At 26.9% G+C, this 25,861-nt stretch overlaps 2 protein-coding genes across 2 annotated transcripts; both read left to right on the top strand.

Moving 5' to 3' along the window:
- Positions 1 to 4,680: 4,680 nt before the first annotated feature.
- Positions 4,681 to 5,490, top strand: LOC100794227 (ethylene-responsive transcription factor ERF096). The gene has a single exon (XM_003535391.3). It carries the CDS (start codon positions 4,729 to 4,731, stop codon positions 5,170 to 5,172), a length of 444 nt encoding a protein of 147 aa, XP_003535439.1. The 5' UTR covers positions 4,681 to 4,728; the 3' UTR covers positions 5,173 to 5,490.
- Positions 5,491 to 12,857: 7,367 nt separating this feature from the next.
- LOC100793703 (ethylene-responsive transcription factor ERF098) lies at positions 12,858 to 13,607 on the top strand. Its single transcript, XM_003535390.4, has one exon. The coding sequence runs from the start codon at positions 12,955 to 12,957 to the stop codon at positions 13,378 to 13,380; it is 426 nt and encodes a 141-aa protein (XP_003535438.1). The 5' UTR covers positions 12,858 to 12,954; the 3' UTR covers positions 13,381 to 13,607.
- Positions 13,608 to 25,861: the final 12,254 nt, after the last annotated feature.

Raw genomic sequence — 25,861 nt, 5'->3', positions numbered from 1 at the left:
TTATTAACCCAAGTAATAAGAGATAACTGGTTGCTCTTTGATTAATAAGATTTCGTCTTCAATTTTTTTAATGAAAATAAAAAATTACATTGCAAGAATTTTACTTCTTAAGTAAATTCCTTCAACACATGCAAGAGGGAGAACCATGGGGTTTACTTTCAGCAATGTAGTTTGCAACTTCGTTGGGCTTTAAGGATATTAATTTTGAAATTGATTGTAAGCTGATTGTTGACAAAATTTGTAATACATACATGTGTTGATACTTGATATGTCTGAGGTAGGGTATTTAATTGAGGAGTGTAGGAAGGTATTGGCCCATAATCCATCTTTTGTTACAGGATTTGCCAAGAGGTAAGTAAATGGAGTAGTTGATGAATTAGTAAGGGTAATTCTATTGTTTTTTAGTCTCTATTTTTAATCATGTAATTTTTTGTGTTGAGAATTTGATTTATAATAAAATAAGATAAATATTATTCAGTAAAAAATTAAAAAGTAAATTCCTTTAACATAACTAGAAACCATTAAATATTAAAGTGACTTCTATATATATCTTCAAGGATATTATAAAAAAAAAAATCAATATAATAATAAGATCATGATGAACAAGAATTGTGCTCGGCATCTATGAATACTTTTTTTCAAACACGTTTCCATATCCACTAAATCATTAATTATTTACAATGATATTATTGTAACACCGGCACTTAGGGGGCTCTATGGTATATATATTAATATAAGACGAATATATTTATATTTTATGTCACATCAACAAAAAATGATTAAGATGATAAAGATTAAATTCATATCTCAAAAGAACATATTTAGAATTTATTACTTAACATTTTAAATGATATTAATTTAATTATTTAAATATTTTGACATTAAATAAATTATCTATAGGATTAAAATTTACATTAAAACGATTCTTTCCTCAAACTATTATATATCGAAATAAAGATAATTTTCTTGTTACTTTTAGTTATTAAAGGATTTAGTTCAATGTCACAAATATTTAACTGATTAGATTAATGTTAAATGAAATATTATAGCTATTTTTGTTAATTTAATCTTTATTTTATAAAGACTTTGAATCCTAAATGAACCTTATTTGTTTGAATGTGAAAGCTGCAGTAAAACTGTTTTTCTAATGAATTTAATTTAGATATACTAATAGTATAAAAGTTTTTTACACTTTTATCTTATTATAATTATTAGGTATAAGAAGATTTTTAATTTTGTAACAACTATTTTAAAAATTGTATTTAGGATAATTTCTAATTGATTAACGGTATAAAAAAATTTATACTAACGATACGCCCTCTATATTTATTATGTTGACTATTTGTGATAAATCTTGAAAGAAAATACTAATAAATTGATGGTTAATTTTTTATACTTTTACACAACTGAAAATATGTTTAATGGTAATATTAATATATTTTAATAACATATTAAATAAATTTGAATCGATGCAAAAATTATATAATAATACAACTTATAAGTAAATTTTTGAATATAATTATCTCTTGAATTTTTTTAACAATATAATAATAGTTTAATAAAAATATATTGTTAATTAGTGTAAAACATTATTGCTGAATTATTAGTTTGTTTATTGCTCAGTTCTCCATTGTAGAATGCAAAGTTTAATTCTTACGTTTCACATATTTTCAATGCCTTTTCTTTAAGACATTATATTTATAGAATAAATTGATATAATATTTTTTTTCTTTATTTCCCTTAATCACATTATTCATCTTAAAATATATTATATAAATATTTCATTTCTTTGTTATGAAAGGTTAAAGACATCACTCACTTTACGATTGTGCATGTGTCTTCACGTGTTCTGCAGACCGTCCATACAAGAAAAATAGTTATTTTCCATATGAAGATCTATCTACCTTTTTAAATCCACATTTGAAAACGCAGTCAAATATACCACATAAGAAAAACAATAACCTTGCATGCGTGCCTTACTTATTTTATTTATTTTTTAATGCAGTCTGCATATATTTGATTTGTTTATAATGATTTTCATTGATTAGTGAACATAAATTACTTGACTCATACTTTTAGTTTTTTGGGTAAATTCTTAAAATTACTTTCTTTCCCTGTAAGATTATTGTAATGTAAAATTGATAATTGAGATTAATTTAAGTATATATCTTATTCCCTTTTAGAAGAATCAAATTCAAGCAATTCTAGATCCACTTAATGAATCTTAATATGAGTGTACAGTAACTAGATATTGGCCCAATTATCAATCGGGCTCGATAAGTGCTTCTAATCGGGCTTTGCTAGATCCACCAGACATATTATTTGTGCACCCAGCATTAAAACAAAATTCTAAAAATGCCCTTAAAGGTTTTTTGTTTTTTTGGATTACATAATCTGTATATCTCATACCGATTAAGTGATCCATAAGTGTTTTTTTAAATAAAAAAATTCCAAATATATGTTTTTTTTAATTTATTAATAAATTAATTTTTTTAATAGTAAATATTTTTTTATTTATAAGATATATACAGATAAAATAATTTGTATAATTTATACCAAAATTAATTGTCACAAAATTTATTATTTAAATTTACATGCGCATTAAATATACATTAGAAATTTTAGTATCGTATATAACATTATTTATTTTATAATATAATTGGGTTATTAACTTAGTTAGTTAAAGCGTCGTACTAATAACCTGTAAGTCATAGATTCTCGTGCTTGGACCATTCCCTATGAAGCTTACAAATCAGGTGATTCGCACCCCTTTTATGGAAGGGCCTATGTGTACGTAGCAATGTCCCTTCTAATCCCATCTGAGGTCAGACTTTGGTCTTCGGGCTGCATAAGAGAAGTAATAAGATTTGAACTGAACATAGTATCCAAAACTCTCATCACTAAACCAATTTTATTGGGTTTTAGTATTTTTCTTAGAGTTAACAATGTTAATAAAGTTATTTTGCTTTATAAACATATGTATACTCCATTTTTAAGCAATATATTTTACTTAAAAATAAATTTTTTAACTTAAAAAATATATAGTTATTAAAAAAAATTAGAATCAAATTTAATGTTTTTAATTTTGGATTCAACTTAAAAATAATTGTTAAATTAAAAAATTAAAGGTAAATGCTATGCTACCTTGATATCTCATATAACCAGCGATTGTTTGAAAACAAAAATCATTCAGCCCAATTTTATAAATCATGCATTGGGCATATCCTTATTGCGAGCCTTGTAGTAAGAATGAGGTTCTGGGCTATGTGAGTCCAGCCCATTATTATTCATATTTACATTTTAAATTATTCTTATTATAAAACAAAAAAAAATTCTTATTTTTGCCAAAGTGACATTGATACTGAACAACATGCTTAGCTATTCTTATGCTTAAAAGACCTTAAAAAGGCATGTAAAATTCGTTCGGAATCATATTAATATATCCATTGACTTTAGACACTTTTACTTTTCAACGGTACATAGATTTGGACTTTCTTTTAAACATGAAAGTTAAAAACTATTTAAAATCCAGGATAAATTCTCTAAAAAGAAATTCCAGGATAAATTGTTTTTTCTTTCTAATCTATAGATTTAGACATATTTCATTAATAGATTATGGCTAAGTAATTTTGAATTAAGTTGTGTTTTTTTTTTTCGACAGCAATTGAATTAAGTTGTTAGAAGGTAGTTATCATGTTAAACTTGTAAAAACGTGTTACTAATCTTTCACCCAATCACTCTGAATCAGACAATTTAAAAAGAAAATCTTACTGTAATACCGATACGTCTTTTATTTATATATAGCTCTATTGGGTCTTGTTGTTCTTCCCTCATTTTAATGAATATTTTGTAAATCACATTCTGATTCTTGCACCATTTATAGAGAATCTTATCCAGTCGCTCGGATTACTTCATGAAGAAAACCAAGCCTCAAGATCGCCCACCCTTATAGTGATTTTCTACATGTAATCGAACATATGCATTAAGAAATTTTTAGGATTTATAAATTCTTAATTCTGGACTATTTACTAGAACCAGGTTCTTTCTAGAAGAAAAAATATCAGCTCGTTCCAGAAAACATAATTCTACAGAAAAAATTCTCAGATAAATGTGGTGAATACTGTATCCCAAAATATAATTATGTGCTCTGAGATCCTTAGACTGTTGATTACCTAAGTAATGATAAATAAGCAATCTGACTTCACAAAATGACACACAAGTACTATAGATCTTCCCACGTTTTGATCTTTTCAACCAACCTGGATAAAATTGATGAGGTGGGGTAACCTCAATTGTAATTATTGTAATTTTCCTTTCAATATTATTCTTAGCCACAAAGTGGTATTTGTTTCTTTGTGCGGGCATGAGTGAAATGAATTCCCAAACAACGATGTATAAAAAGGCGTTTAAAAGAGAGAGTGCTAGAATGGCAAAAGAATTTCAAAACTTTGGCAAAGCCACCACCTTGACCATCCAGATACAATGGACACAAAAACTTTTCAATATTAGTCATTGGTTGCAATTGCAGAAACTTCTAATCGTCACGTGGCAACAGTGCTCTCGTGGCCTAATCAGATTGTGCCTTTTCCCTGTTTGCACTTTTTTTTTTCAACCACATATATATATATATATATATATATATACTGCAACCTTGTCCTACCTTACCATGCATGCAAAAACACAAAAATTAAAACCATACCAATTAGTACCTTACAAAGTGTGCCAACCATGGATGAAGAAGGGTCAAGGGGGAGGGCCAAGGAGGACGCCGGAGATGTCCGGTACCGGGGGGTCCGGCGGCGGCCCTGGGGGAAGTTCGCGGCGGAGATTCGAGACTCGACGAGGCAGGGTCAGAGGGTGTGGCTGGGGACTTTCAACACGGCGGAGGAAGCGGCCAGAGCCTATGATAGAGCTGCTTATACCATGAGAGGTCCATTTGCAATCCTTAACTTTCCTGATGAGTACCCTGTGACTGCTGCTGGTGCCACTAATGCTGCCACTTATTCTTCTGCTTCATCATCATCATCCTTGGCCTCTTCTTCTCGGCATGCCGATGTGGAAGCTAGAGGAAGAAGTGAGCAAGGAAGAGAAGTGTTTGAGTTTGAGTACTTGGATGATAAGTTGTTGGAGGAGCTTCTTGATTGTGAGAACAAAAAGAAAAGAGGACCCTGAAAAGGAGAAATTATTGTATGGTCAATATTTTAGGTTATATAGTTTTACTGCATCTCCACGTGACACATCATTAACTTTTTTTCATAAATTAAAAAGCACAATTACGTGTCAAAGAGAGATGAATCGAAACTACATGATCTCGGACCATACAATAGTTTCTACCTTACAAGCTACTACTCCTGCAAGACAGTGTTACTAGTCCTAATAAGTAGCTATTATGCATGTATGTCTTATATTTACTAAGTGGCATCATATGGTGATGAAGTATGTCGCCATCAAGTTTCTGAATGGGCAAAATGCTTAATTTCACAAATCTAACTGCACAAAAAGAGGTGAATCCTTGTTTATTATTATACATGTAAAAATTGGACACGAATCTTTTTTTTTTTTTGTGTATTTCGTGCAATACAAACGTTCATATGACAATGTTGTTCTAGATTTTGGTCTAAAATTTCATGTCGTTCCGTGACTGAGAAGCAGTTAAGGGTTTGTTGTACGTATATGCAGTGTCCCTGTCTTCGTAAGAAACTAAAATTTGTGTTTACTGGTCAAGAATTGTCTCTGTCCCCCCTGCATTAGCATTATGTTATCTTTTGTGTTGGCTCAATTTCAATATAGGATGTAAAAAGACTCTGTTTCCCCTGCACTTCCGATAATATATATCATTTGTTTCCGTAAGGTGTGTGTAGTTTACGGTTATATACGAGGCTACACTACTTTTTTCATGTTTTGATGCAACAAGATGCTCATGTTATTCTTATCCTTTGAACTTAACGTCCACTTTCACAAAGAAAACAAATATATTTGATAAGCCTATTTTGAATGGGTGTCAATAATAAGTATATTTCATTTATATTTGGAGAAGCATAAAGATAAGCAACAAAAAAAAAATCAAAACAAGATGAGTACAATTATCATCTTAGTTATGTAAGCTTTGCCGGATGAAAGTATTATAGTTCCTGGTAACTTTTTTGTAAAGTTGGTGAATGTGATTTGGGTGGAATAATATAATTTGGAATCAATTATAATAAAGATCAGTTTCCACGTAGAATTAGAATTGTAAATTCACTTCTAGTCATGACAATTAAAATTGATTTAATATTATAATTTCTATATTTAGATTGTGAAAAAAAGTACAAGATTATAATTGTAAGTTATATTTCAACTTTACTTTTGTAGTTTTTTTTTAAGGATAAATATGAATGATTATAACGAGACTCATGATCATAACAATAATGTGTTTGAATATTGATTTAATTTTATTAAAGGTGAATGACTATATAGACATGAATTTACATTGAAAGTGTAGTAAAGAATGAGACAAGAGACTCCAACATGTAAATAAACACATACTTAAAATTTAAACATGCTATATTTTTAAGTTTCAACTACAAAAGGCTAAAGGCAAAGACTTGAAGCAGAAAAAATAATTATTTGGAGTCATTCTTTTCTTTTATTTTTTTTTCCTTTACTAAATATAAGTTTTAAGGATAATGTTGAGAAACGTTACTTTCTAATCGAACGAAAAAAAAAATAAAAAAAAATTATTAACATTACATCAAATAGTAAATCTGATAAACTAAATTTTTAACATTCTCATCTTTTAAATTTAACTTCTATAATAATTGGTTTTTCTTTTCCTTTATGTTTTTAATTAATTAATTTAAATTCTTGTTTAATTTTTTCTTTTGTTTGATTTAATTTTCTGCCAATTTAAATAATTATTTTTTTCATAATCTTTTTCAAATAATTTTCTTTAACTTTTTTTATTAATAAAATATTTATCTAAGTACAAATAAAATATCTCTGGATTGAGATTTTCTTTTTAACTTTACTAATAAACACGAATTGATACACTTCTTAATCCTCATGAATAAATCATTCAACTTTGATGACAATGCTCTCTGTTTTAGACTCTTCCACATATTATCAATAACTGAACGCGTTACCTACTACTTGTGCGAAAAATAGATTGTGAGCCTCAAATTGTTCAAATTAGCAATGCATGGATGGATTGATTTTTTTATACACCCTTGGGATATACAATGTACAAACACGCATTTAAATTTATTATGAGATTGATGATTAATTATTTGAAAGAAATGAATACTTTTTAATATATTTTTATAAAAAATTTATACTTTGGTTTTATTAAACAACATGCACATTTTTTAGAGTGTAGATCCACTGGAATGAAATAGAGCAGTATTTGAAACAATAACTTATTTATTTGTCAATATGAGATTTAAATTGGGGATCTTACCACACCTGTATCTTTGCTGTAAAAGAACACATCCACTCTTTCCCTTGTGTCCCAAAGAGAAACCATTTTACGTCAATTTACTATACCCCGCAACCATTTCCAATTTACACACAATGAAAACATTATATAGCAGTAGGAACAGAAGGATCAGCGTGTATGATAGGTAATAAGAAATTTAAAAGTAAAAAAAAAAAACTGGAAATATGTCAAATAGGATATGCGTGTAGAATGGGTAACAAGAAATCAGAAATTAGCCAAACACAAAATAAAGATTTGACAGAGATAGACTCGGTGCAACACATATAAATTTGACCTCAAAATTTAACCTTGAAATATTACAGTACAAATTTACAGTGAAACAAATAAATATGACAATATAACATGATAATATAATAAAATTAAAACCATAATAAAAAGTGACGAAACAAATTGCATTTCACTCTTTCAAGTATATTATAGAGAATAAAATCTGTTGTGATAAGATCTTCAATTTAAATCTTATATTGATTAATAGATAAGATATTACTTTAAATATTGTTCTATTTTACTTCAATGGATCTGAACTCTATATGATTTTTAAGATAATTATTATAAAAATTAATAAATTTATCATGATAATTTGTGTGTAAAATTATTTTGTGTACTTGAGCTTTATCTATTTTTTTTATAAAAATCTATAAAACAAGTTGAGCTACATGTTTTGGAGAGACATACACTGGAACAAGATTTATTGCACAATGCACACAATATGAATGGGACCGAACAGACTAGCCATTGGCATTGGAAGGAGACACTCTTAATGCGTGTTTGTTTCAACGTACGTCTCCAAGGTACTTTATATGGAAGGAAATTTGAAAGAACTTAGAAGCTAAACCAAACATGATCCAGTGATGATTTCAAGTGAAGGAATTTGTATCCTGTATTTCCATTATTACATCCCATACCTTCCTTCTATGCATTCTAAAAAAAGTCTATTATTCTAGAATATAATAGCCTCAAGCCGATGGGCCTTGAAATCACTGTCTCGTGTATCCAATGGGCCGCTATTAAATAAAACCCAGCAGTTGGTCACTGGCTATAGGAGGTACACCTACTAATACTATGGGCTGATTGTCATATTTTGCTGGGTGTTGCTAGGTGCACCCAATATTGCATCTCTAGATGGAGCGGGCCTGAGATAATTCAGGCATTCGAGACACCTCACAAATTGTTTTTGGGAACTGCTATTGGTACTTTCTACTTTTGCTAATGGCACTATTCATGTGGATGCTTTTTACCCATATTTCAAAAACTGTCCTCTTAAAAATTGTACAACGGAAATATGTTTCTAGTTACAAAATGGAAACGTGTTTCCATTGTATTTTTTTTTTGCCACTCTCATTTTCTCAATGGAAATATATTTTTGTTGTGTAACTACTAATATACAATAAAAATTTGTTTTCGTTGTTATTTTTTTATGCACTTTACAAAACAGAAACATATTTATGTTGTATACCTGCACAATGGAAACACATATCCATTTTGTAAATTATTTTGCAAAATAAAATAATAATGAAAACATGTTTCTGTTGTGTAAAAAAAATAATTTACCATCTTGGGTGATCTGAAGGAGACCAGAGAGAAGAGGTGGAGAAGTGATAGAGAAATGAGAGAGGAAGGGAGAAGGGATGTAGGTGTAAGAAAAGGAAGAAAGGTAGAATGATCAAATTGTTATGACCGGTAGTGCAAATAGCAATTTAGGTAGTGAAAATAAATATTTTCATAGTTGTTGTTAAGTGTTAACAAAGAACTTGAATCCAGGTGTATCCCTCCCTTTCTCCTAATTTACATGCTTTGTAATTCTTTTTGTTTTGATCTGACAATATACTTTGAGGAGTAGGAAGTGGCTTCATGTTTTTGCTGTGGCTTTTCGGAAAGTATTTGGCACTGCCGAAAAACATGGATTTTTGAAAACGCCAAGTGGGTGCTATTTCTTATAAGCATAAAGCAATAAGCACCACGAGTTGTTAACGGAAAGGCAATCTCCTGTCATGGGGTCTCCAAGTGGCAAATTTATACTCAATTAATTATGATGGGTCAGTTCAAACCCTCAAGAAAAGAGCAGCTTCTGGTGGGGCCTCTAAAGACCATTGCGGCAATGTGATTTTCTCATTTGCTATTAATCTTGGGTTTTGCTCTCTTGTCTTTGCTGAACTTTGGCCAATTTTCTTTGCTATTGAGCTATCTTAATTGGAATCAATCGCACTCTCAGATTGCTACAAATCTTATCTCAACAATGGATGTTCTGCCTATAATCTATGTTTTAGTCTTATTCAGAATATTTATTATGGTATTTATTTGGAGGGACACTATACAGTGGTCACATATTTTTGTGGGAAGCTAACCAAGTAATAGACATGCATGCTTGCTAGTTATGGCTAAAAATCAGAAGAATAACAAGTGTATCTTTTTTACCCAATATATCAGAATTAAAACTTAATTATATAATTAACTATCAAATGTGTAAGATTGTTCTAGTTTAACCGGTAGTTTTGAGTTTAAATCTTAGATATAAATATTTATAGAAAAAGAATTTTGATATTTATATATGCATGGTTTGAAAAAAAATGATTATATATAGTTGACGATTCAAACTAAAACTCTTCCAATAAAATAATATATGCATGTGTAACGTACATGCCTACATCACATAAAAGCAATATAGCCTGTAAAGGGATTGTTTTGGTGTAAAAGTGCTTAACCCTTTGGTAAAATGTCTCCTGCGAAATAATATTTCATATGATGTGGTCAATTGTTAATGTAGCCAGCCAATTGCAGCACCTTTCAAAGTTTGAATTGGGTATCCATCCGTTTGTCTTCTTAATTTAAATGACCACAAAAAATTAGTTTCTATTTTATCCATTACTTCCTAACCCATTTTGGGGTAGGTTGAGTTAATATATGTTTATTAATCATATATAATATCAATTGCTAATGGAATAAAATGGTATTTATATATACATAAAGAATATCTCTATATCTCTACTTATCATTTATATATTTAATTTTTTTCTATATTTTTCTTCTCTAATCATTTCTCACCACTCGCAATTTTTTTTTTACTTCTCTCATTTTTTTTATATATATCTTTTTTTCCTCTACAACATCAATTTAAAATGGAGTATTCACTTATTTTCCTAATTAATTAAGGATATCATTGTTCCGTACCATAAATCCATTTAACTGATGGCTAACTAATTACCAAAATTTGCCCCTTTCGGTCTCTGATAAAATATACGTTACCAAGTCCCGACAAAAATTAATTAGTTTTTTTTACAGAGACAAAATTAAAGTTGAATTTGGGATCTGCTTGAAATAAAATATTCATTTGCTAAATTATTAGAATATGTTCAGAATTCTTTGTTGAGCTGAGTAGCTAAGCTTGTGAGCGAAGGTCATGGAAAATTCGGATTTTTTTTTTTTTTTTGCAAATAATGTTTATGAATACCATGGAAAGTACACATATAATACAAAGAATTCAAAAGTAATTAAGGGATGCATGTCAAAACTATTATTAGATTGTAATTTAAGTCAAATTTTTTTATAGCTTGGCTTTCTCATCACTTCAAGACATTTCTTATGTAAAACAACGGAAATTATTTTAGTAGTACGTAGTATTATAGCTCTGAGAAGAATGGTGTGGCACAAGAAACGATGGTAAAGATAGCGTCTATAATTATATTAAAAAAATGAGTAGATCGAAAAATTATGTAATGCAAGGGTGAGAGTGAATGGGATTTTTTTTTAATCTAATTCTTCCTCTTCATAACTTAGCTTCCCTCTATTAAGATAATTAAGTTTTTAACTAATGAATAAGTTAACAAAATAAGTTTATCCTACCTTAATAGTTGACCATGTTATGAATTTAAAAAGGATAAAACAACTTATCCTATCTTCTCTTTCTCATCTTAACGACCACCACATATATATAGGTGATTAACGATTCTAGGCATATAAAATATGTTAGAAGTACCTTCATCAAAGAATATGAATACCAAACAGGGCCTTGTTTAAAGAGTATGAGGCCCAAGATAAAAAAAAATTGAGCTGAAATAATTCACCAATTAATTTAAGTATTTCACTCTTAATAGGTAAGTTGCTACTTTATTTAATCTATTTTATAATGTTGTTGACTTTAGATAGATTTTTAGCAATTCTAATTTTAAAGATTTTTTTCAGCAGCAGTTGTAAGTGTTATATGTAATGTTCAATAAGATCACTAAATCTTTAAAAAATTAAGATTAATACAATATTGTTTCATTTATCTTCACCTAAAATTTTAGATTTTTTGGATGCAAAATAATAAAAAAGAACAGTTTCATATTGTAAAAATTTTCAAATTAAATCCCAATAATAAAAATATTATTAGATTTAATTAAATTATCTTAAAAATGGTAAACTTATCTTTAAAAGACTATATTTAAATATTAGTTTTAGTTACTATATGTAGTCAAATAATCAATAGACATTTTCATAAAAAAAAAATCAATAGATCAATACAAATTACACAATTTTTTTAGTTATATATTAATTAATGAGTGATATTTGTGATATTCTCAACATGTTATTAATGTAGTAAAAAAGTTTGAAACACAGGTCTTTATATGTTTAAATGAAATTATTAAAAAAAATATACAACTACAGTTTATTCATTAAAGAAAAACAAAATTAGAAGTCTAAGACACTTTGTCTTAACTGCCCTTGTGGGTTACACGGCCCTGATACCAAAATAGGCAAGAGTTTGACACATGACGATATACTTGACTGAGCCTTTGACTTGTTTCTATAAATAAGGATAATATGGATATGAATTTGAATGCAAGTTGGGGATCACAGAATTTAAGATATAATATTGATGTCAATTTTTAATTTAATTTTATTTATTTAAATCATAGAAGCCACTATTTAATCGTATATATACTACTTTTAGTATAGTTTGTGGAGTCTCGTCAATCTGTGGAAGCATAAAGTTGTCTCCACCCCAATCAGATACACCTTCACAAAAAAGTGTTGTGAATAAAAACATATATAATTCTGGAGTTGCTAATGGATCGAACTATACATGCACAGTGTCCGAAAATCTATGATTCTCGGTGACAGTGGGAAAATGTATGAAATAAGACATTGCCTAGTTGCACCATTGACGAGAAAGATTTGTACCCTCTCCACAAATAGTATGGTCGTGGCAAAACATAGACATAGTCGAAGAATCGAATTTATACACACTTTCTATTTGAATAGAGAGAACCTTCTTGGAAACAAATCTTGGTCAATGTAACGTTCCTAGATTGAGATAAAGAACAAATCATTATTTTCCTTAGAGATGTGACACATTTCCCCTCACACGGACTACTTAGTATTTATATATAAGCATCATCAAGGCCATCACAAACCTCACGGTGGTAATTAACACTAACAAAAATCAAGCTAGGTCAAAAGCTTCAAAGAAAGAAACAATTAGGTCCAAGCAGAAGAAGGGCATGGAGGAGCACCAGAAGGGGAAGCTGCAGGGCAAGGAGGAGGTGCGGTTCCGCGGCGTGAGGCGGCGGCCGTGGGGGAAGTACGCGGCGGAGATAAGGGATCCATCGAAGCAAGGGTCGAGGCTGTGGTTGGGGACATTTGACACTGCTGAAGAAGCTGCTAGAGCTTATGATCGTGCAGCTTTTAACCTAAGAGGTCATCTTGCGATTCTGAATTTTCCTAGTGAGTACTATTCTCAGATAAGGGGTTCACCACCATATCCACCACATTTAGCAACACCCTCTTCCTCTTCTCATGCCAGTGAAAGCACTTCTTCTGCTGCACAACAAAGGCATGTTTTTGAGATTCCGTGTTTGGATGATAAGGTGTTGGAGGATCTTCTTGGTCTATCAGAGGAACACAAGAAGAAAAAGAAGGGAGATTGAATAGTACTATACTCGATCATAATTTCTCTGCTCTTTCTTCTTCCCTTGCTTTCTTCTTAACTACTATATATATACTATACTAATAACTGAACTGAATCTCTGTCTCTTCAGATCTAGAAACAAGAAAATATAATTAATTAACCTTCATTATCTGTGTTGGTACAAGTTACTGTCTGTGGATGAAAAGAATTGTTATAATAAATTACTCTAGTCTAACTAATTACGTAGTGACTTTTTGTTCAGCTTAATTGATCTTGGGGCCATATGTATGTGCCAGTATTGTACGGGATAATTATATGGTTTTTATCTATAAAAGAACATATTGCACTACGGTAATTGATTGCTTCAGTGATGGATTCAGATGATGATGAAAAGGGAGTGATGGAAAATTAAAAAATGTTAATCAACAAATAGAAAAGCTATGGGAATTGTTATGCTTTATAGAAAGAAAAAGAAAAAAAAAATTGTTATACAAGGAAAACGGAAAATGCTTCCTTTCAGAAACATTAACTATTAAACTGAAAATATATACACATTGATTAAAAAAAAAGGTTGATCTAAAAGAGTATAACGAATTGTTCATCAACAATTTGTTCTTTTTTTGCACGCAGGTTTCCAATTAAATTCTAAAACCAAATTGTATCCCGTGTTAATTTTTGAAGCTATTGTGTTGTACAATCAAGGAGCGCAAACATATGTAAGGAATCTTTCTGTCGGGAGGAAGTCATTTTGAATCAACAGGTATTCAATAATTATTCTTAGAGCCGTCATAACACTTATAGGATCTGTTATCAAGAAGACTTTTTATATAAAAAAAATCTTTATGTTCATGGATTTACACCATACTTCAACTCAATGTCTTAAAATTTAAGTTTATAGATCTTATCTTCATTTATTTGATTATTAAGTTTTTCATTCTGATATTTTAACTTATTGTTGATTTTGTGGTTTTGTAAGATTACATGATCCTGTGTGTGTTTTAATGTCATTTCGTCTATTAAGTATTTGTTACAAATATTTATGGCCTAATTATCGTACCCTAATTTTTTTTTTGTGAATATTATCGTACCCTAATGATGCAACCATGTACTCGATTAAAACAAATATTGAATTAACAATGAGTTCATTTTGGAGGTCAGGTGATGTGTTATATTGCTATTTGTTGTTTTCCTCGATCTTATGAGATTTTCACTTGACTTGATGAAGATTTTCCAATGTTTTCAGCTCCCCTCGCAACCCAACAATTCAAGTACATAAAAACTTAATTTGTCTTTGTCTTTAACTATATCTCTCTCTTTTTTTTTTCTCTCTAAGTGACCTCACATTTTTTATCCAAATACACATTATAATTGACTCAGCTGCTAATTAATTTATTTACATTAATAATTAACATATCCTTACCAGTTTAACACTTAACCTTTCTTTTCGCGAGGTCAAACAAGGTTTTATAATTGTAATGAATTACTATATATTTGGATGTAGACGATTAATTTGGGTGCAAATTTTAATTATTTTTTAAAGGAGTCAAGAATTTAAATCCCTACGGATGTAAGGTAGGATCAAGTTAGAAAAAAATTCGCTCCAATGCACAGCCTATGAACATTTCTTATAAGATTTTTTACTTCAAGAGTTGAGATATGATGCTCTATAATATGGGACTTTAAATCTTCTTTCATTTTACTTTTAGTTTTCTTTCGTAATTTTATTCAAATTTTACAAAAATTATGACAAATATTGGATTTTATTCCCAGCTGTCGGAGTCAACTTAAGGATTTTAGCAATGATACTTATATAAACATCTCATTATTTTAAATATTCCTCCAATATTTTTTATTTTTCTCTATCTTTCTTTTTTATATCATATTATAAAGAAAAATGTTTGATACCCAATATTCTATCCAACCCCTAGAAAAATTATATATATATATATATATATATATATATATATTAAGTATGATAGAATTTATAATGTAATAAGAAAAAAGATTAAAAAATAAGAAATATTAATAAGATATTTAATTTAAAATAAAAGGTGATTTATGTATCATTATTTTATCATAAATTTTATCTTATTTATATTTTTTCTCTTTAAGTGTTAAATAGTATAATGGGTGTTCGTATCATCGTTAAATATAAAATATGTGTGGTGATTCACACAATAAAGTTATTTTTGTTTCCAGTTAAAAAATATATATTTTCTTTTAACAATTGAACCAACATTCGGCCAGATACTAGATTAATATTTAATATTGTTTAACTCAATCAAACCCAAACAGCCAAACTAATCCAATTGTTATAAGTTTACTTTAAAATGTTTAGAATAAAATATTATTTATTTTTTAGATAAAGAAATTAATATTGGGTTTAATATTTCTTACATAACACCTTAAATAACTATTTACAAAATGTATTTTTTTTATCAAAGCAATCATTAGATTTAAAGTTTTGGAAAATAAATTTAATAAGCTTACAAAATTTCATGTAATCTAAAAATTAACTGTTATTTCGTCGTATTCCTTTATCTTAGTGAGCAACATTATACTTGAATATATATATATATATCATAATTATGAATGTCTAAATTAAAATAAATTATTGTTGATGTTAATGTGTAGATTCTGTTTTGGTGTTGGTGGAGCTTCGGTGCCAACATAGTTAGAATATAAGCTTTATTTTACCTCTCTTTTCTGTGCTAAAAAAAGTGTAGGAAGGTGGAGTGTGGTAGCAGGAAAAGGAAATGTAGTGATATGGACCGAGAGTTGTAAGGTCAGAATATTAGTGGGGTGTTTAGTTGATAGAGTAGAGAGTTCCTAATTTATGGAACATAAATGCTAGTAATACTTTTTCTATATTTTCTCTTTTAAAATTGATTGTAAATTATTAATTTTAATGGGTCTCACATTTAATTTAATATAATTTTTTAAAATTTAAAAATAAGACTCATCAAAATTAATAATTTTTAATAAATTTTAGCCAATCACATAAAAAATATTAAAAATAATTAATGTTTAAGAAAGGGTCACTATTAACATTTTTTTTTCAATTCATTTATCTTTGTTCCGAGCGCTTTACTAATTTGTATTATGGGGATAGATATGGTTTATCTGCTTAATTGATTGTATATAGGCACATCTTGTGCTTTAATGTACAATTCTTGATAAAATTCTTTTTTGCTGTAAAAAAAATGAATGTCTAAATTATTTAAAGTTTAATATGTATAATCATCAAGATAATATCATATAATTCAATTGCTTTTTTTAATATATGATTCAAAGTTGAATCATATATATATATATATATATATTAAAATATTGACACTTGAGTGAGATATTATTAAAAATCAATCAATTTAATTCGTTTTTTTTGTTCAAAACTGACCTAACTGGTAACTACTACTTGTGCAAAGAATACAGAATATTTCATGATCTTAGTTTTTTTATAGATGAATTTTTTATGTTTTTATATAGTCAGTTTTTATTCCAACTTTAGTCATGGCCTGGGAAGTGTTGGACTCTCTTTATTCTTGTTGTCAACATTTTTCCATTAAATGGGTTATTTAATAAAACTTTCCATTTTCACTAAAAAAGAGCAAAGATAAAGAGATTGCCTGATTCCTTACTCAAATCCATTGAAAGAAACGAAGGCAAAAATAGCTGATATGTTTTTTCATAAAGAAAATCTTAATGCGGCTATTTTCTTAGACTAGAATTAAAACTTGCAAATTCGTTTTTGTAAGACGATATGGTACGTAAATCTAACCCTTAACTTTTTCTTAGTGAAAACAATATTTAAAACTTAAAGAGGCTTTAAAGTCAAAGTACTTGGTTAATTGTTTGGAAAAGCAAGTTAAAGAATACTCATGTTTGTGAGCCTGATGGAAAAACATTTTGGTAAAGAAACTAGATGTAATCTTGGGTTAGAGCAAATCAGTATAAAATATATATAATATTTCAAAATTTTAATATCATTATTATTATTATTCTAACAAATATAAATGCAACAAAAAGTATACAAGTTCTAAAAATATTTAAATAGTATTTATCTAATGAAATTTTTAAAAAATAACAATAATATTTAATTTTTTTTATAAATATACGTACGATAATATATTGAATGATCTTATATATAATATATTATTGAATATACATATATTATCATTACATATATAATATTCAATTTATCTAATTTTTTTACATAAATGATCATCAAGATGAACTTATGTGATTCAACAAGTGGATTCACAAATTTTACATTTTGTAAAAAAGTTATTATTTAAGGATTGTTTTGATTATCTTTTTTAGTTATTCATTTTTACAAAATATAAATGTGTCTTTTAAAAATGTCATTTTCAAAAGTATTTTTATATCATTTAATTAGATATATGTAACATTTTTATAATTTTGTATATCATTTATAAGTTGAGATTGATATTTGTATTTTTACATAATTAAGTTAGATGTATCGTTTGTATTCAATAAAAACAAATATTATTTTTTTTATTTCTTCTGTATTGGATGATAAGATATCATTGAATCAACATTTCTGTAAATGTGTTTTTTTATCCTTCTAAATAATTTTATTTGGTTTTGGTGTACTTTTTATAAAAAACTAATAACAAGTTTTTCCTGTAATACATGATTATTATTAAATTTGATTAAAATTTATAAATATTAATAAACTAAGTGAATAATATATATATATATATATATATATATATATATATATATATATATATATATATATATAATTGATGACAAAAAAATTTAATAGAGAGATTGCATAGCTTAATGAGAAAGAAAATAGTATCTAAAATTTAAACTGATAAAAAACAGTATCTAAAAATACGTACTCTTGTTACAATGAAAACACAAATTTATAATATAAAACTAAATGTTACATTTTTAATCTTTATCATAAATGATTCTATTGAGTAATTGAGTAATGATGTGAGATCAACCTCAAGAATGAGAATAACCATATATCGCCTAAAAAAAACCATAACCCATATAAAAAATTAGAAAATATAAGTGAAAAGTGAAGCCGTTAGTGGAAATGGTCATAATAATTAGTTGCTTCCTTAACAGGAAAGGGTATCAGATTTTCTTTTTATAGAAAAGAAAATGGTATCAGTTAATAAAAAACGAAACCCTTCTTCTTCTTCATGTGATTATGTACATTAAATTAATCCAAAACTGATATTTTAATCTTTGTTAAATCTGTTCTTTAAAAAAAAAACTTTGTTAAATCTGGTATCAATTAATAAGCCGCAGTTAAGATCATATATATAGTTACTGCGAATGTATTAGCAATAAGATAATTTATATGTAAAGTGGGTGATTTTGATTCATAAACTATTTAAGATCATGTGTTCACGAGGACTTGCTTTTCTGTTTGTTCTTTTGATTGGAGATTATAAACGTCAAAGAAACTCACTGTTTGAGAAAGCTGAAAAGCAGAGAACAGAGAATATCAGTTGCTGGGATTTGAATCTTTTAGAGTGAACTTTAAATATGATACCCAGTAAATAATAACTGTTCATTTAAAAAAACAATTAATTAAAATTGATAAAAAAAAAGATTTTCTAAATTTATTTAGGAAAAACATATGAAATATATATAGCAATTCTTCAAATATACTCTCACGCAGTTGTACCAATCATATATATTTGATTAAGATCCGAACGAAAAAGGAACATTTTCATATCTGCAGATATTCTGGATCTTCTCTATCGTTATAAATTTCGACCACAAAAGATAGAAAGAAAATTCGTACGTAACATACATCTATATATACTCATTTCAAATACAAGATATATGAGATTTTGTATTTTCTGTGGGTAGTGGGTTCAGAACAATATGTTCGATCAAGTCATGAATTGGAAAGACAAATTTTCAAAACATGTTGAAATATTCTTACAGGATCTATCAACTTTTAGTCATTGAAGAAGATGAGATGCCAATAATACTTATAGTATCTCGCACTTTAAAAATTATTAATTCCTAATCCAGATCAAAAAAGAAATTAAAACTATTAAATGTTAAAAATTACGCGTGTTTAGACGGTTACCACACATTATCATAAATGATGACAGAGATCATTTAAAAAAACTATGAAATTCCAAAACAACTAAATATTTACATGAACTAAAACAATATATACAATTAACTGTCATATATATTTTAAAGAAACTAAATATTTACAAAACCGTCATATATATTTTAAAGAAACTAAAACCTATTTAAACCAATTTAAATGTACGAATAACTTATTTTATAAAAAAATGTTATATTAATTAACTGAAATTTAGGAACAAGTTGTCTTATTTTAAACTACTTTATATTTAATCAATAATTTCATATTAAAAACCAAATTAAGTTTAAATCTAAAAATGAGATTTGTTAGCAGTATTTCATGATAACATAGCCTTCACAATACACCTGCTTTGTTCCTTCGAACAGTGCTGCTTGGTTGGAGAAACAAAGTGATGTTTGATTCAGACACATCATTAGTTCAATATAGGATGTCGAGTAATTGGTTCTGAAAATTTTTGTTCATCTTCTTGTGATCAACACGGACTAAACGACTAAAATGATGTAATTTTTTTTTTCAGAATAAAATTTAAATTAATATTCAAAGAAAAATAAGTTATAAAATATTTTACCATTTTTAAGTATCAAATTGTAAACTTTTTACTACATTTATTTTTTTTCTTTTCTAGTCGTAAAAATGTTATCGAGTTCTATTTTTTTAATACGATTTTAAAGTTATAATTATTTTAATTTTTATTTTATTTTAGAAGTAATAAATATTTTTTTAAATTAATTATTAACAAATTTAGTTTTTTTCATTGCTAAATTTATTTAATATTTTTTATATTTTTATTTAATATATTTTCTATATTTTTTATATTATTTTATTTAATATTTTTTTCCTAATTTTAAGGATTATTATTTATTTTTTAAATTAAAAAAATAATAAAGAAAATTTAAATTTAAATAAAAATATTAAAATGTTTTTTACTAATATTAAAATATATTAAATAAAAACAATATAAAAAATATTAAATAAAAATAATATACAAAATATGGAAAATATTAAATAAAATAATATAAAAAATATTAAATAAAATTAAAAATAAAAACAAACTATATTCGTTAATAATTAATTTAAAAGAATTATTTACAACTTTGAAGTAAAAAATAATTTATGACTTCTAAAACAAAAGTAAAAAAAATTAAAATACTTACAACTTTAAAGTCATATTAAAAAATAGAAGTTGTAATTTTTTTAAAAGATTTTAATAGAAAAAAAAAATTATGTACAATTTATTCATTTTTTGATATTGGTTTAAACTTTATCCCCATTTGATAATTTAGGAAAAACGATTACACTCTTTTGGTCGTTTAACCATAGAACACATTCTTCAAAACTTTTCGGGTGTAGCCGTGTAAGAGTCGATGGAAAATAAAATGTATAAAATACGTTTTGAGTAACCTTTTTTTACGTTTTAAGTTGTGTTATTTGGATTTCTAAAAATAATATATCAAATAAAAAATCAATTTTCTTTACAAAGTTTTAAACACATTTTCAATAGAATTTTATCCGTTAAAATATGTTTTTGATTATTGTGAAATTGACAATGTTTAATTTTTGCCCATGTAATTATTTTTTGTCCATTTTTTGTTATGATGAAATAATACTATGTTACTTTTTTACTTAAACAATGCTTGGCTGTATACGAAACTCTGATGACGAATTTTTATATTGATTATGCATAAAAGTGATGTAAATATAATATTTTTTATATTAATTTTACATATAACTAAGGTAAAAAAAGTAATTTTTGATATCCGAATTTTATTTTAAATTAAAAAATAACACATTATAATTTATAAAAATAAAAATTAAAAAAATTACAAAAAATAAATCCAAAATTTACAAATTTTATAAAAATGAAAAATATATTTTAGTTAATTTTATTTACCCATGTTATTAGACGTAAATGTTTGGAAGACATATAGGCATATGGGATGGTCCAATTCAAACTCAAAGTTAGGAGGGACGTGTTTACAAAAAAGAACAAACTGGGCCATAAATAAACTCATATTCATAGAGACTACAATTTAATACAAAAATGAAAATAGAAAGAAAGCAAAAACTATAGCCCATTTATGATTGGGCCATGATAAACTCTAATGGGGCTTAATTGAAATGGTTGTGCTATTTATTTACACCTCCCAATTTACAAAGTACATCCCTTCTCAATTTTTATTACCAAAATTTCCTGTTGTATAAAAATAATAAAAATCCTATTTTTGTATTCAGCTTCATCATTCTTTAGATCTTATTTTTTTCACCCTCCATCTCCATTATTCTTTGAACCCTAATTTTGTATTCCATCTTCATTATTATTTAAATCCTAATTTTGCACATGATGTTTTTTATTCCTTAATCCATTTGCATGTATTTTTTCCTCTCTTTTCTTTTCTATAAAAATTAATAAAATCATTAATATACGTAAGTTCATAAGTTATATTTTAAAAAATACAGGGTGTTACAAACATCATAGATATAATGTGTAAATTTTTATCCATAAAGGATAGCGGTATAAAAACAAACTTAATAAAATCCTCAAAAAAGGGTAAAGGCACTAAGGCAATAGTTTCAAAAATTTCATCCATTATTTTATAGTAATCTCTCAATTTTTTCAATTAGTTATTCAATTTTTTAGTGAAAGACATGTTTTCTTATTTACAATGATCAATTTTGTAGCACTTCATCAAAGCTAAAACATCAATCTTGTTTGGCTTTCCTGAACCAGCTGAAGCGGAAGCATGAAGCCTCTTACATGTGTTATCATGGCTAAAGGAGCAGAATTTGCAAGATCTGGACATTGAAATGGATGCCAAAGTGGTCTTGGATGCAATAAACAGCAACTACAATGTAGTTTCAGACCTACAAGTTCTCATTAATATTAAATTGTAGGAATTTACACTTTTCTTTTTTTTCCAACTCAGTTGTGAATTTTGTACGACAACAAACAAATGATGTCAAGTATTCAATCAAGTTCCACCTTATATTTCCTCTATCATTATAAATGAAATACCTTCCTTAAAAAAATGATCATTTTCAGTCTTATATGTTCAAGTTATGATGTCCATCTACCTAACAAATTGTCATTTCTTTGCCAAGATAGACTATTGCGGATGAGAACAAATTTTAAAAAAATACATATAAATGAGCCCCAATCAATGCCTAAACGTAGGTTCATTGAGCCAAGACATGGTAATCAAATACTGCGCACGGGATATATGATTGATGAAGTAACATTTTTACCCATTATAAAAATCTGGTTCTAGGCACAATTTTAATATGGATGCAAATTAAAGCCTAGTAGCATCACACACAAAATTCATGGAGTATTTATATCATGAGTTTAATATCCTGATGGTGTAAAATAATTTTTCATTATCATTTAATTATAAATTATTATTAATATTATTTTTAAGTAATTATTATATATATGATGAGTTATAATTTGATATAAAACTGTTTACATGTATAATATTTTCTTCTCTTATAAAGTAATTATTGTTTGACTTCACTAAATTAATAATTTTAGCTTTTGTCCCTTTGCATTTTATTACAATCTATATTTAATATATACTGAACAGTCTTAATTTGACAGATAGATAGCACGGATTCATGCACCAATTACATCTTCAATAGAAACAGGGTTAATTGAATTTTTTAATGGCAGTGGTGCGAAGATTATCTTATCATCCACTTTAGAAAGAAAAAAAAAATATTATCTTACCATTCCCTGCAATTAAAACATTTCATTTTCTGTTAATCCGTTTGAGATTTGCTTTAATGTGTGTGGCGCTGCAAATGCGACAGATTTAATTCTTTGCTTATTGTGCCGAACGAATTTAATAGCATTTTCCCAAAAAAAAAAAAAAAATCTACATCGCATTTTAGCTCCGATAAGTCACCCGATTTTATTTGCTGTCAAAACGTATTTTATCAAACATGTAAATTTATTTTTGGCTAAATTGTAATTTTAGTATCATGTTATTTTAAATTGAAAATTTTGATTTTCTTATTTTTAAATCAAGATATTTAGTCTCTTTATTTTAAAAAATAAATAATTTTAAAATTACATCACAACTTAATTATTCATTAAAAAAATTATTAATCTACAATAGAATTCATGTGGTCAAAGATATTTATTTATTGTGAATTTTAACTACAATATAATTAATATGTTAAAAATATTTATTTATTATAAATTTTAATTATATAAAACCATTTATCTTGAGTTTTTTTCATATTGTAGAAATGTCTACTTTCATACGTATCATACGTACGTGCTGAATGCTTTCATTTTAAAAATTACTTTTCTGATACTTCAGGTGTTTTTCGAAAACAATTTTTTTCTCTCTAGATATTGGCGTCTACATTATTTTTTTTTTCATTTCTCTTGACTATCGTATAAATCGATGTTTTTAACTAATTTTGTTTTTAAGCCAATGTGAGTTGATGTAAGTGGTTAAGGATCTACAATTAATTATCATTCTTCCTATGAATGTAAGTTCAATTCCCCTTGATATCACTGAAGTGTTGTTTAGTGGGCAATTCTTTTTAGAGAGATTCGTAAACATCTAGAAATAAATTGAGTATTTATGAAGAGATAGCATTGGTTATGGTTAAGGAGGTGTTTGGTATCCATTTGGTGTTGAACGTTTATTTGAAAGTTTTAACGGTTTGTCAAGTGTACTAAATGTTCAAGTAGTAAAGATTTGAAAGTTCAAATTTTTCTAGAGACTTTGTTTTGTATTTGTGTTGAATAATTTCTAATTTATAAGAAGAAAAAATAAGATGAATTAAAAGAACACTAACTAAATAATAGATATTAATAGAAAACAAAAAAAATAATAGAAAATTTATTGAGATGGAAATGTTAGGACCTAATATGTCTTATTTGTATAAAATATATTATTTTATATTTTTCTCTATCAATTAGGTGAATTTTTCCTACCCACATCTATTAGAATACTTGTCCTTGATGTAACAAGTTTATCTTACCTATTTATCTCTCAAATGTCTTTACAAATAGTCAATAGATAAAATGCATGAAGTTCTAATTCTAAATGTTTGCTTTGATGCATAAGCATATTGTAATCACTCTATGTCTATCAATGATTTTATTAAGATACCCTTTTATTTTAGTTCTATTAGAAATTATCCTCTGTCGAACGACTAATTCCTAAAACAGATGCATGCAAAATCTTTTTAGTATTTCTATTAAGAATTACCCTCTCTCGAATATCTAACCCTCAAAGATAATGCAATGATGAATATTGCATGAAATTAAAAGTAAGAAAGGATAATACAAAAGAAAATACCTGTTTGCATTGATAAATATAAAATGTACAATACATCTTTTGACTTTTTAGGTCTGCTAGACCCTAACTAAGAATTTAGCCTCTCATATATATAAGGGACCTTACACTTGAAAATGAGTTTAGAAACTGATAGAAGAGAAGGAATGAAAAAAGAGAATGGAAAATGATGAAAGAGAAGAAAAAAAATCCTTAAGAATTTCGAGGCTTTAGGTATGTATTAGAGTGCTCTAAGATTCGATATCGTATTTCTCCTTGACTTGAGTCTTTTTTATAGTTAATGGGGTGAACTTAGGTCTGATATCAAACAATTTTTCTTATTTATATTTTTGATATCTTTTGAATATTTTTTTTCTTTTAATTCCTTCTTTTCATATCTGTAAGTCATAAATAAGAAAAGTATCAATACTTAACATTTAAACTAGAAATAACTACTAAATAAATAATTTTAAAGTTATTTTTAATATATTTTTATTATAAAAATAACTCATATATTTGACCGTTATGAGAAAGTTTTTTAACATAAAATAAACACGAACTTAATTATTTGAGTAGATATTTACTTGCAGCCTCCGTCAACATGCCATTGGCGCCTAGTTTATAGTATTGGGAGTATTTTTCTGGTACATACTTCGTAGTATTGAGGAGTTTAAACAGACTTATAAATACTTTTGACTTCAATATCAAAAGTACATATATTCATTTCTATTTTTACCTCTTAATTATGTTTTTTTTCTCTAACTTCGATACTGGTATTGGTATACGAGATATGGGTTTTTTTTTTCTTTCAAAAAATTCAAAGTACGAGTATGTTAATATAAACTTAAAAGATACACACATAACTCACATATATAGAAAAATAGAATCACATATAAATATAACTACATTGTATAAAAGATAAAAAAAAAGCATAATTTATAACATAAAAGAAAATTAAATTCTATGCGAGGAAAAAGTTATAATAAAAAATCATATAAAGGCTCAAACAATAAAATTAAAATAAATAAATAAATATATATATATATATATATATATATATATATATATATATATATCTTTATATCTATATATATATA

Source organism: Glycine max, chromosome 10, assembly GCF_000004515.6.
Source record: "Glycine max cultivar Williams 82 chromosome 10, Glycine_max_v4.0, whole genome shotgun sequence".
In the NCBI taxonomy this organism is placed as follows: Eukaryota; Viridiplantae; Streptophyta; class Magnoliopsida; order Fabales; family Fabaceae; genus Glycine; species Glycine max.
This window is presented reverse-complemented; position numbering and strand designations above follow the sequence as displayed.

Excerpts from the sequence above, each read along its gene's own strand:
- LOC100794227 (XM_003535391.3), top strand. The coding sequence starts at position 4,729 with ATGGATGAAGAAGGGTCAAGGGGGAGGGCCAAGGAGGACGCCGGAGAT.
- LOC100793703 (XM_003535390.4), top strand. The coding sequence starts at position 12,955 with ATGGAGGAGCACCAGAAGGGGAAGCTGCAGGGCAAGGAGGAGGTGCGG.